At 30.3% G+C, this 14,768-nt stretch overlaps 1 protein-coding gene across 6 annotated transcripts in view; it reads right to left on the bottom strand.

Moving 5' to 3' along the window:
• Positions 1-14,768, bottom strand: part of Samuel (SAM-motif ubiquitously expressed punctatedly localized protein) — a 114,445-nt gene that overhangs the window by 41,891 nt on the left and 57,786 nt on the right. For all 6 annotated transcript variants that reach the window (XM_065501422.1, XM_065501418.1, XM_065501419.1 and 3 more), the window contains exon 3: positions 7,217-8,111. In XM_065501422.1, the coding sequence (XP_065357494.1) occupies positions 7,217-8,111 (895 nt within the window). The remainder of the gene's footprint in view (positions 1-7,216; positions 8,112-14,768) is intronic.

The following is a 14,768-nucleotide window of genomic DNA, read 5'->3' as shown; positions in this document are numbered from 1 at the left end:
GTCGCATATATTAAATAAATCTTTTCTGTTTTACGTGGTTTGTCTGCCATAATCTCAGCTACTTATATATTCATTTTAAATTTACATTGATAGTGTAGTGTTGGAATTTCAATAAACATACATATGTTTTAGAGAATTAAAAATAAAACTGTAATGACGAACTTATTTTATTCTAAATGTTGAAAAAAAAACATCACATATCGTCACCTAAAACGCAAACGGCTTTAAGTTACAATTTAATAATTCTTCAGTCAAGATCATAAATATTGAATAGATTTTGTTTTAAAACGACCTTATATATAGCCTAGATATATCTTCTTACGAATTTTAGAAGATAATGGTTTAAGGTCAACAATGCAAACAATTTGAAGGCAGTGGCCAACATTTTTAGAAAGAAAACGATAAAAAAATTTAATTTTTTGATAAATTTTAAAATATTTATAATTTCTACTGATATATGTGTAAACAGACATTATAAAAAATCAATTTGTTACCATTACGTGGTAAATATGCTTTAAACAAGTAAGAAAGTAAGGTCGGTCAAGCCCGACCATATAATACCCTACACCAAGTAAATGAGCAAAAACATTTTCTTTTAAAATTTCAATAATTTATATTCGTGAGTGATTTTCGGAAGTGGGCCTTATATGGGAGCTATGACCAATTATGTACCGATCACCTTGAAATTAGGTCGTGTGATTTATGCCTTAATGAAAGTTATTTATGTTGAATTTTGTGTATATACCACAATTTTTAGGAGATTTATGCACGTTTAAGTGATTTTCGGAAGCGGGTCTATATGGTAGCTATGACTAATTATGGACCGATCGTAATAAAATTTGGTGACATGAATTCTGTATATATGAAACTATACAGAATTTGTGTAGATACATATATAAATTAAACATTTATGACCGATAAAGTCCAATTTCGAGAGGACATTTGTATGGGGGCTAGGTGAAATATTGGACCGATTTCAACCAGTTTCAATAGGCTTCGTCCTTGGGTCGAAAAAATTATATGTACCAAATTTGATCGAAATATCTTCAAAATTGCGATCTGTACTCTGCGCACGAGGTTTACATGGAAAGCCAGCCAGTCAGCCTGACGGACGGACATCGTTTAATCGACTAAGAAAGTGATTTTTGGGCGTTACAAACATCTGCACAAACGCATTATACCCTCCCCACTATGGTGGTGTAGGGTATAAAAATGTAAAAACAAGCTCTTAAGACAACATTTTTAAATATTTCTGATATAAAAATAAATTACATAGTTTCGGTTTCGGTTTCCCTGCATAACTAAGTATTTATCACATTTGGTTTAATCTATTTTATATTATTAACATCATTATCATCATCAGTATCATTGTATCGTGTCATGCCATTTATCTTTATTTAATGTTTGAATTTGGATTTTGATTTGATATTTGTTTTTAACAAATTAATAATACACTAATACCGACATACATTCATACAAATTTAATACTTATATTTTAATTTGACATATTCATTCGTATATATTCAAATTTGCGTAAATACATATATTTAATTTATGCGTGAGAATTATATTTATTTATGTATTTATACATACATACGTAATCAAGTCAAGTCATATCAAATTTTGTTAGATTAGTGTCAAACTGGCTAATATGTTATTAATAATTGTTGATGGTGTCAGCAGACATAATTCGTTTCCAATTTATCCATATCAAAGTTTAACTTGTTCCATTGGTATTGGGGTTGTCAATTATTCGAGTTTTATTTTAATCGAATAAAAGTTCATAATTTTTCTATTGTTCGTGTAATCGAGTAATTTTTAAAATTTCTTCGATTATTCGAACGAATAAAGAGTAAAAAATATTTAAAATCAAAAAAACAATAAATAAAAATACAACATTAATAAGATACGATAGATGTAAATAATAATAAATTAGTGCATTTTGTTTATATAAAGTCTCGTTAAATATTTAAAGAAATAATTGTTGATTTAAAGAATTTAGAATCCAAAGTATTTTTAAATTTGTATAAGTCTTTCAGACAATTTTAAAATTTAAAATTATATCTGTAGTGTATATTATTAATTGGAAAATCATTCTAACTCTATAGACGCTCGATACTCCAAGAACTAGGCCAGTGCAATCTTACATGGGAAGACACGAAAAAAAACTGCAACAAATCGTAGAAGAGGGCTAATGGAGACAAACAAATTTGATTAATCCACAATTATTGATCGAATATTTTTTAACCTAAATTGAAAAATTTTATTCATTCGAATAAAGAATATGTATATGTTTTCCTCGAATATTCGAATAATTTGTATTAGAATGACAATCCTAATTGGTATTTTATTACTACAAGGGTAGTTTGTAAAATTTGTTTGTTAATTTGTTTACGAACCTCGTTTATATATAAAATATGTTTTATTCATTTAGTTTATTTAATTTGCCAAAGAATAGGTTTTGAAATATGAATGGTTTGTGTTTTTCTTATAATACACCTACGTATTTATTCATATCTCCTACTTAAATAAACGATAAGTGGCAAACGTTTTCAATACAACATGAAAGATGCTGCTTCCATTTAGAAAAATATGTTCATTTGATGGATTTTAAAGAATGTCACAGAAAACGTATACTTGTACATATGTTTTAAGATAAAACTTAAACCGTTCAATATAAGAATTCTCAAAAATACGTAAATTTATTCAATTATTTAAATGATTGGATTATTTTGCCACAACCGCAAATGGCATGCCACACAAGAAACTTCTTGGGGACTTTTGTTTGCTTTTTTGTCCAGTATTGTTTTTGAATATTACCTCGTATTTTTTTATAATATTTTACCTATTTTTTCGCTTGTTCTTTTGCTTCTAAGTTCTTTATTGAATTGTGATCTGGAACTTTATACGACTTCATCCCAGCATTAGCATTGGCTAATGCAGCATTGGCAGAGCATTTAACTTCAATAGCTGCTTTACTGATAGAAGTGTTCGGTGCTCTTCGAAAGAGTTGTTCGACTATCTGTTAGACCTTTTTCTTCCTGATCAAGGTTTTCTTTCAATGTATATACTGTTTAAAGGCTTTTGAAGCAGTGTGACGATGAACCTTCTAATATTTTGCTATTTTTTTGAAAGTTCGTATTGTATTTTTTTAAATATTTTTGAACGTGTGTTAGGTTAGGTTATGTGAGTTGCTCGCAAGGAAGCGAGTTCACTCGGAGGCCTTGTGGCCCATTGTGGTAGCCTTAGAAACACTAATCTCGTATGCTGAAAATTCATCAAGATGTAGTAGTCGATGCTCTTGTAAGGCTCGGCATTCACATAGAAGGTGCTGTACCGATTCCTCCTCCTCTTCATCCAAACAACTTCTACTATAGCTATAACGAGAGTAATCCATATGTTCCGACATGTGTCCAATCATACAGTACCCAGTGATTATACTCGTAAGAAGCCTAATCGAATTCCTACTAAGAGACAAAAGAGTCCTAGTTCTATCCACTGTCAGATTGGGCCAGAGCATTCTGGGTATTCTGCAAGTGATGATATTTGATCACCTGAGTTCCGGCTCGCTCAAAGCCCATTCATCTATCAATTTCGATACGGTCACCAAGGGAGTGTGAATATCCCTTTGTGCCAGAGATACGAACAGGGACGACCCGTTGGTTGTGCATTCATCAGATACTTCATTTCCCCGTATGCCCTCCAGTTGTGCCAATGATTTGATACAATTGAGAAACATTTCGACCTAATAACGTTGTTCAAGTTGATATGTATAGTCGAATTTTCGAGATTCAGTTCCCGGATTCTGCTTGCGGCTGTATCGATGGCATAGATCTCTACCTGGAAAACCGTGCAGGTATCCGGTAATCGAAGAGACAACAGAAGGCCCAGTTCATCTGAGAAAATTCCCGAGCCCGTGCCTCTTTCTGTCTTTGAACCATCAGTGTAGATTGAGATCACGCCATCATTTAGGACAGAGTTCGCGGCCCAATCATCCCTTGTCGGTATTCTGATCTTAAATGTTCTATCAAAATTCGGTGTACGTATTATGTAATCCGATTAACCTGCCTATCTTTTGTAGGATGGTGCCGTGACCAATACGATTATGCTTCAGTCCACTCGACTTTCAACGTACGTTTGTATCGATGACTATTTTGACTAAATCTTAAATAACAAAATCTGTATTACCAAAAATAACTTTTGATGACAATTTTGTATTTATTCTCTATTCCTAATCGGAAGATCATTTTTTTTTTACTTTAATTTTACACACCGATGATAATTGACCTAATGGAAACAAATCTCCGAAATTAAATCCATTCATCTTCTTTAGATTGGCTTAATTACAATATTTATAAAAATAAAATATGTATTTATGTATATTTTAAGTTTGTTTAGTTGTGCCTGTTACTAATATTAAATTTATCGAAAATTTATTCATATTTTCGGTTTTGATTAATATACATACATACATATTTAAAAAAAAAATATATAAACAAAAAACTATTTTAACACATGTAGTGCGTTAAATTGTATCACACTGGCTAGAGAAAAAATAAAACTATGTACAGAAATCTACTATTCTCATTAACTTACATTCATACATAAAAATCATTCAACATCACATAGATGAACGCTCAAAGAAAAATGTTTGTGAAATAAAATGTAAAATGCTATAAAAACATTTCCAAATTTATTGAAAAAATTAAGTGTCTAAAAGTATGTTCATATAGCACATAATTAAAAAATACATGTAAAATCGCTAAACAAATTTGAATATACTTCGTTCAAACTTAAAAGTCCCTGTTCACTTTTTAAAATCCTTTGTTTTAAATATTTTTGAAATCTCTTAATGCAGTTTTACTACTTACTTGGTAAGATTTACAATACTAAATAAACACACTTTAGATCAAGTTTAAAAAGAATTATCGGTCAAGCCTATATTATAATATCCTACAGTGTGTAAATAAACAATACCATTTTTTTAAATTTTAGTAATGATTTTCGGAAGTTGGTCTTATATGGGAGCTATGACTAATTTTGATCATACTGATCGCCATGAAATTAGATCGTGTGATTTATGACTATACGTCAAAGTGATTTTCGGAAGCGGGAATTATATGTATAAATTAAATTGTTATGACCGATAAAGTCCAATTTCGGGAGAACATTTGTATGAGTGTTAGTTGAAATAATGAGCCGATTTCAGCAAGTCTTAATAGGCTTCCTTGAAATATCTTGCAAGTGAATCTGAATCGATCGGTATATTTTAAGGTGGGTGTTAGACTGCGCAGTGAAATGCACATTGGAACTAGCTTATCCCCCAACAATAAATGTCAGTGAATTTATCAATAATGAAATTGTCAATTTAGCTCGTAAAAACTAAATCTTACTAAAAAATATTTTTTTTTTGTTGAAAAAATTTTATACAAATAGTTTTTTATTTTTGCAAATAATGAAATAAATATTTGCTTTGATTTCGTACGTTTCCTTTTTAATTTTCTTTATTTTTCTGTTATTCGAACAAAGCTCAAGATTGGCGCTATTATATTTTTAATAACGTTGTTATATTCAATTTGGCTGAGATAATAATTTAGCAATTTGCAACAAAAAAAGAACTTAGCACGTTTTTATATCACAATATGTATACAAAAAGAATAGAGTTTCAAAAAAAAAACGGCAAATTTAAAAAACCGGTTTCCGGTTTAACCGAAATAGTGTGTTTTTGAAAAAAACGCTTTTTATTATTGTCTTTTAAAAAAGCGGTTAAACGGCTTCGGTTTTTGTCTTAAATTTATTTTTATTTGTGGACGCTAATAGGAAATGTTTTAAGAATTGTGTACTAAATTTTCGGAAATTTTGCATTTTTGAATCCTTAAGGGTCTATCTTTATGCAATTACTATATATCTTTTACGATATATTGTCAAATGCTATAATTTTCTGTAAATTAAATCAATATTTTTAAAAATGGTATCAAATACATGTTAAATTTCCACTCAAAGTACTCGTTCGCTATAGAAAAACAGCACATTAAATAATTGTAAACGACTTTTAAGCAAACAATGTATTTGATTTATTCTAACGTTTTGTATTCCTTCAAGTTTCATATAAATTAAATATGTTTTTGTGCCCACCACCAAAAATATGTATACTCTGGGTCCTTATAAAATTCTAGGATAGGGCCTATAGGGAAGGACTTAGTGGGTGAAATTATCCGGAACAATATGTCCGTTCGACTTAAAAAAACCACTGTCCATAAATGGGACTTCCATTGATATTTGTATTTCAGTTCAATTCGGATGATTAAGATTATTTTCCAAATTATGTTAACCGAATTTTAATACATAATTAAAAATATCTATAAAAAACTAAAATCTCATTGTCTCTCTCTCACCATTAAATTCAATTTATTAGTGAATTTTTAGACTTAACTAACATTTTTTTACGTGTTGTAGATTTGTTCTTCACAACTAGTAGCTTTTTGTTTGTTGGTTTTTTTTTTCTTTCTCTCGTAATTAATTAATACTTTAGTTTAGTTTTCGTTGTTTGTGGACGCTGGCTGGTGGAACCAATATTGACAGCAAACGTGTGTCATGTTTCCCATAATTTAGCAAAACGAATGCCCATGGTGACTACAGCTACAACTTAAAGCTAAACTAAAATTGTTAACATTTGATAAATGTATTTAATATTTATTTACATAATATTATATACTTTGTAGATTTCTTGTTTCGATTCGTTTCGTTTAATTTCTTGGTAGCCAACGAATGAGAAAGAAAGAAAGAATATTAATTAAAGAATATTTAATATTTTAAGCGTTTATTTTAATAGGCAGTCTTTGTTAGATTTGTTAACAATCACGGTTGTTTTGTGGCATGATTAAGTGTTTATTTTCTTTTATTCTTTAGACGTTCATACATATTTTTGTAAGCGATTAATGAATGAATGAAAATTGGTTTAAATAAAGCATTCGTTTTAGAAATTGTCTTCACAGATTATGTATGAATGGATATTGGTCATTAACTAAACGACTACTGAATAATTAAGTTATTGTTTATGGTTTACAACTATGATCATTTATCAACTCAGATCACAGATCTATCAATTGTAGTATGGAAGTACACAGACAACGAACAAATATTAATAGAGATTTGTTTAATGATACATATAAAAGAGGTAAAACTTTTGCTGTTCCAAAGGAAAAATTAAATTTACCTTGATAATGTCGTTTGGAGATCACCGTTGGTGCCAGGGCTAAGTCTTTCTTTTTTCACATGATTGCTGTTCATGTGTAATGACTGATGATGATGTTGAAGCGATTGTTTTTGAAGCTGATGATGCTGTTGTGGTTGACTGCAGGATTGTGTCAGGGAATGAGTCTGTAGTTCATCACTGGTATTGCTGGTAATTTGTTGTTGAACCTGACAATTGACTAAATTATGATTTATGCTGCTGCTGCTGTTGCTGCAATTACTTGCACTGCTACTGTTGTTGTGGGTACTATTGTTGCTGTTGTGATTGTTGTTGTTGTTATTGATAGAATTACTATTGTTGTTGTTTACCATTGCAGCAGCAACTGCTGCTGCAGCTGATGATTCCATAATAGCATCCTTTAAGGAATCAAGTTGTGCTGCTGTCACACGCGGTGACATTCGTTCATTTTTCACCTTTTCCAAATAGAGATAAGCAGCTGCCGCTGCTGCTGTCGTTGTAGGTGTAATTGTGAGACCGGTCCCCTGTACCGGCGACGGAACTGCGCTCAAGGGTGGTGTATTGCTCTTCTCACAATTCGTTTTAACACTGTCGATTGTATTGTTGTTACTGTAACCACTCAATATTAAAGAGCGTTCGCTGAGCATCTTATTCTCCCCAACGATCGTGGTCGATGCCAGTGATAGTGGTGCTAGAGGCGCTAACGGAGACGATGTTTTACTACGACAACGTTTTTTATTGCAATCACCTGTTGAGTTGATACCTTGACTGTCTGACGTGACTTCGTGTGTTGCTGCAGTTTTTCCTAGGATCGAATAATTTGACTCTTTGTCGATATTCACATACAAATCCTTTTCAATTTCTGCACATTCCTTTAACACATTACGGCGAATATTGTCTGGAATTAGAGTTTGGGGAAAAATTTAAGAATTTAATAAAACACACTTATCGGAAGCACTTTATAAGTAAATATTGAGGGTCAGATCACGTATTGTGCTTTGGAAAAAAATGTAGAAAAACTGTAAAGAGAACAACGAAAATAAAATGAAAAATAATTTCAACCGTCCGTGCATCCAGCCAGCCAGCCAACCAGCCAGCCAACCAGCCAGCTAGTCATTCAATCATACAACACATTCACACATAATAGACTCAGCAAAGACGATTAGAAAGTCACATGTCAGAGCAATGCGTCACATTTGTACCGATAAATTGACAAGTGGCAATGAACTCTATACTCTCGGATGGTGTTTTATTTTCAATATTATTTATACATATTTTCATTGTAGTTGTGGCTGTGTTTTTATTGTTAGTAGCGCTGGAAAAAAAAAGTGTGAAGAGCTACGACAAAACGAGGTATGAACGTCGCCGCCCATCATAATCAAACACAAACAGCAACAACAAAACCTAAAACACTTACAAAATTTGTAAACGAGTACAACCAAGTACATGTGTTTATTTGTTCGATTGTTCACTGTACTCGTGTGAATGTAAGTACATGTTTGTTTGTTTGTTTGTTTGTTACTGTGTAATTAATAGTGAACGATCAACTAACTGACCAAGAAATTGTATCGAACAAATACTACTTACATACATGCATATACATATGTATGTAACATATGTATGTGCGTGTGGTAAAAATTTACACTTGTATTTGTGTAGTTTTATTAGATATTGAATCAATTTGTATTTGTTTTCAAAAGCATGGCCAGCAAAGAAAAAAAAAACACACCGAAGGGGAGGTTAATCAGATTGTAAGTCATTGACCAACCTTTAAGTCGACGGCTGTAAAAATATAGTTTATATTTTTGTCATGATCACTTCTGTTTCACTCTCAACCATTTGTATATGGTTAAGAACTATGTATATATTTATAACATATCAATCAAATTAGTTTGTACTAGGGTATTCAATCCATTAAACGTTAATGGGTTAACCTATTAATTTTGGTCGGTTAACTGTTCGAATAATTTAAAATTTATGATTTTCAACTAATAAATAAACCGATTAATTTGTGTCGATTAATCGATTAACCGAAATTTCTTTTTTTTTGCTCTTTATATAAAAATATAGTTTTAGCTCGTGAACATTCCCTTCTACTAATAGTTTTTGAAGTACAATAGGAAAACTGAAACTAAGGAATTTGGAAATGACCATTTTTCTAGAATGTTCTATGATGAACATTATCCTAATGAGTCGGAGGACGACATGGTAATAGACAAAACTGAAGACATTACTGAAATGAGTCTTTTATCAGAACTTAACAAAAAAAAATGTTATGATGAATTTTTTATAAGCTTAGAAAAAACTTAAATAAGAACTGAGAAATTGAATATTCTTTATCATGCCTTGCTATCGATTTCTCCAACATCTACAATAAGTGAGACAGTTTATTCAAGTCAAGTTTTTTTGAAACTAAAAAAAATCATTTAAAATGAAAGCATTTAAGTTTTATTCTTTTTTTTAAAAGATTTTTTCAGAGGATCTCCCTAAAATCCTAAAAAAAACTCACATGTGTATTTATTGTTGAATTGTTATGTTTTGTTATTTTTATTAACAAAATGCTTATATACTTAAGTACACAAAATTCGTGTTTTTCTATTCAGTTTAAAATTAAAATAGAATTATTCGGTTAATCGAATAATTTAAAATTAACCGATTATTACCCGATTAAATCTAAACCCCGATTAATAATTTGCCCGATTAAACCAGAAACCCGATTAATTGAATATCCTACTATGTACACTGTAGAGAAAAAGTGAATTTTTTTTCATTTTTAAATTTTTTATGCTCTAACTTCTTCAAGAGCCTTTAAAAATAAAGTTAAAGGAGTAGGATTTCAGTTCCAATATTTAAGTATTAACATATTTCTTTTAGTTGGTATAGAAAATAACAAAATTTTAAATTTAGGAAAGTGTTCAGGCGATGTCCGTCTGTCCGGCTGTCCATGTAAACATTGTGCGCAGAGTATAGGTCGCAATTTAGAAGATATTTCGATCAAATTTGGTACATATAATTTTTTCAGCCCAAGGACCAAGCCTATTGAAACTGGCTGAAATCGGTACATTATTTCACCTAGCCTCCATACAAATGTCCTCCCGAAATCGGACTTTATCGGTCATAAATGTTTAATTTATATTTTATAAGTTTTATATATACGAAATAAGTTTTATATATACGAAATTCATTTCACCAAATTTTGTTACGATCGGGCTATAATTAGTCATAGCTCCCATATAGACCTGCTTCCGAAAATCACTTTAACGTGCATACATCTCTTAAAAATGTTGGTATATACACAAAATTCAACATAAATAACTTTCATAACATAAATCACACGACCTAATTTCATGGTGATCGGTCCATAATTGGTCATAGCTCCCATATAAGGCCCACTTCCGAAAATCACTCACGAATATAAATTAATGATATTTTAAAAGAAAAATGTTTTTGCCCATTTACTTAGAGTAGGGTATTATATGGGCTTGACCGACCATACTTTCTTACTTGTTTTTGATTAAAATTGTAAAAATGAAAGCAAAAAGTGTTTAAGAATATATATTTAGAAACTAAATAAAAGAAAACTGCATAAATGGCAATGATTTTTGTTATTTTGTGAACCTTTAATAAATGGTACAAAATATATTGGCAACAATTTGTATCAGAAAAGAAAACGGAATTAGATAAATTTGCTAAAACTTTCAATAATTCAATGGACTTTTCAATTCAGAATAAACAAAATTTCTAGGTAGATAGTCTTATCATAAATTCGAGTACAATTATTATTGCCCCTAGTGTAAGAAATCTATCGATAATACACGAGTCATGTTTACAGTTTTTGATAAGTGATATTTATACTTTATTTACGCAATACACATTTTTGGCTTGCCCCTTTGTATAACCTTAGCTGTAACGATTTTATCATGAAAAATCTGTGTACCAGAATTTATGATAGCACTAGGTATAGTTATATAAATATATTAGTTGATCGCCCCGGTAGCATTTACTAATGTTAGTTCTTCAAGTTTCTCCAACCCACATACACCTGCCTGTTCTTATTTATTTTCAAATAAAATATCTAATTTGTTGCATACTTTAGGGAGCTTTTTTGACTCCCTGAAATTTCGAATCGAATAAAAGTTTTAGTTCAAACTGGTTGAGGGAATTGGTAAGAGTTGCGGTAAATACATTACTTGAAGCACATTCTATATCATTAAAGATAGCTTCAGGTCATAGAGCCAATCTATAATCCGGTTTCGATTGATCGTCTTTTTATATTTCTCCTCATTGCTGATATTGGATGTGCTCCTACTACAATACAGTAGACTGATGTATCTGATGTTTCTTTTGCGACATCCTCTAGTTTCAAAATTGTGTAGGCATGGAAAAAACAAGGAACAGCGATTTTAAGTTTTCCAAGTCTTTAATAGAAATTTCAATCTACTTAATAGTTACCATCCATCAACCTCATCCAATTTTCTGGGCCATCTGATTCTGATTGAATGGATTTCATTTTGGAGAAATCGATACTTAACGATACTAAATTGCAATTTTGCAATAAAATTGCAATGGATGCCATTCAAATTTTCACTGTGCAAAAACCAAATGTAAGAACTATAAAATATAATTCGAAATTTATTCGAATGAAATTGATCTTGTACACTTTGCTGTTAATTTTTTCCCCCATTTGCCACTCACTCACCACTTACAACTTTCTATTGCATCAATGGCATGCAACTAACAAACTATTCATTGCTTTTAGATGTTTTGCTGTTAAAAAACAAGAGCAACTACGGAAAAATACCTAATCCAGTTGAAATTAATAAATAATCAGTGAATTGTAACGATAAATTGTTTAAAATACCACCGCAATGTAACGGTAGATGCACCTTAATTGAAATTTCATCGAATAGCCAAGAAAGAAACAACCAGTGTAAAAACGACATCAAATCATGTCTTCTCCAGTGATGCTGTTGATGGAAATTGGAATTTATAACATTTTTTCTTTTTGTTCATTATTATTAAATGGCAAAATGTACGAGGTGCACAAGTTTTTTGTTTTGCTAAATCATAAATGGAAGCAACAGGGTTCACTCAAAATCTATGTACAATTAAAAAAAACTCTTCGATCAAATAATCGAATTAACGATAATGTGAAACTTTGTCTTATAAAATATTAGTAACAGTACGTATTATATAATAAGGCTCATCATGTAAACGTTTAGACTATCACAAATTGTATAAAAATTCATTTGCACAACATACCCCCATTTTCTCAATATCTGGTTATCGTCAGTTTATCGTCACGATAAAAAATAAGGTGGTAAGTTTGTGCGACAATTTAGACTCGCGAACTTAAACTAATTTATTGTGCATTTGAATCAGCTGTTTCTTGTTTACTTTTTGTATAAGAAATAAAAATCAATTAAATATAAATCTAAGACCTTGGAACAGAACGATAAATAAATGGGATCAAAATGATATTGAGCCCTTAGCGCCAAATTATCGTAAGCGACATTTTCTAAACTTATTTTTTATTGAAAAAATTAAAATTTTATGGACCGACTGATGTTTTAGCGTTCTCAGAATATCAAAATTGTTAATAACTTCAAAATTATAGGGGGTAAGATTTGATCGTAAGTCAATGTTTACATTTTACAGTAAACGAATTTTATCGTAAGTGACACACAGTGGTAAAGAAAAAAAAGAGGGAAATAAATCTGTAACTATTAAATGGTTAGATTGGTTTGAATGAAATTTTACATGTGCAAAGAAGAAGTGTTGTTTAAGTTTTGAACGTGGACCTCATGGGCCCACCAGGGGCGCGATCAAGGGTCCTCAAAGTGGGACACCTCAGGTATGTTACATTTTTAAAAAGATCATATTTCTTAGTTTGTGTTCCGATTTCAAAAAAATTACACATATAGAATCTTCTCTCGTCGTAGCTATCAATTATCTCTTAAAGCTTAGAAGATATTCGCATTTGAAAATTAAATTTTCAACATTTTTAACCACCCTACTACAGTTTTTTGATAACAGCGTATCCAAATATTTCCCGGTTTTCTCCTAACAACATATGTATGTGTCAAATAGCAAAAGAATTGTTTAAAAATAATGACTAAATCGAAAGTTATATGGATTTGAATTTAAAAAATTTTAAAAAGGCGATTTTTCGCAAATTTTTTGGGAAAAAATAACTTTTTTCTTTTTAAGTTATTGGAAAAAAATTCTAAGAGGATGTATAAGGAATTTATACTTTCCGAAAGCTAAGTTTTCATAAAATATTTTAGATGAAATAACATTTAAAAATTGTTGTTACCGAGGGTCCATTTAAAAAACACCTATTTTTTATGTAAAATTAAACTTTAGGTCAAAAATTCTCAAATCGCATATTCGATATCAAAATATAGTAACCAAAATTAGGTGGCCCAATATGTTTCTAATTATTTTGTAAAGGGTTCCGATAACCCCGACCCTGGTATGGATATTATAGCCAAAAAACTAAAAATTTCCATTTTTGTAATTTTTCAACACCTTTTTGGGAATTGCGGGATTGCTGATAATAAATTTCAAAATTCGTTTTTATTTTTAAATTTTAACTGGAAAAATTTACGTAACTGTGAAATTTCGTTAAAAACTACTTATAAATAAAAATTTAATTTCAATTCGAAAAATTTGTATCTATGCAAAAATTCAATAAAAAAAAAGTTTTTGTCATATTTTTCAATAAAGTATTCCATGAATTTTTAATTGTCAAAAGTTATAAATATTTTTGAAAAATAGCCAAATAGCTTGAACGAAATTATATTATATCGCATCATAACATTTTTAATTCTATGTATAAATTTCAAAATAATCAAAAAAACATTTTCGTGTAAAATTTGTGTTTTGTCGCAAGAAAAATCTTACAAAAAATCGTTTGTTCCAAAGATATTTAGAATTAAAATTTATATTATTTAGAAAATGTATTTTCAAAGCCTTTTTTGAATTTATATTTATTTGACAGTTTATCAAAATTTAAAAAGGTGGTTTTATGAAATCCGTCGCTCAAATTTGCTCATTTGCACAAATGGGAAACTTAAGCTTTTAAATGAGTACCCTTAATGTAATTTTTATTAAAAAATATTTCATTAATTACGAAGCTCACTTTTTTATCTTTCAGATTAAGATTAAGCACCAAACAAGAATAAATACATTTCGTTGCTGCGCCTACAAAAAGATCTATAAGTGTTTTCAACAGTTTTTTAGGATACTAAAAGAACTTTTATGTTTGAAAGTGGTTTGGTAAGTAGACGGACTATCCATAGGGCTTTCAGATGGTCGAAAAACAAACATTTTAAAAAATAACCTGTTACACTTTTTGATGATGCAGCGACGATACGTTCAAGTTTTATAACTATGAACTCAATGTTCTTATTTTCATGGAATCAATTATATACATAACTTGTTTACGGAGATAGTGTTGGAGATGAAAACGATCAGAATAAACGTGTCTCATTTAGCGTTGACTTTTAGATTCCTTTTTCAAACCAATATGGAGCAATAATCGTAATAGAGC

Source organism: Calliphora vicina, chromosome 2, assembly GCF_958450345.1.
Source record: "Calliphora vicina chromosome 2, idCalVici1.1, whole genome shotgun sequence".
NCBI classification, from domain to species: domain Eukaryota; kingdom Metazoa; phylum Arthropoda; class Insecta; order Diptera; family Calliphoridae; genus Calliphora; species Calliphora vicina.
Note: the sequence above shows the minus strand (reverse complement) of the source record. Positions and strands in the feature narration are given on the sequence as shown.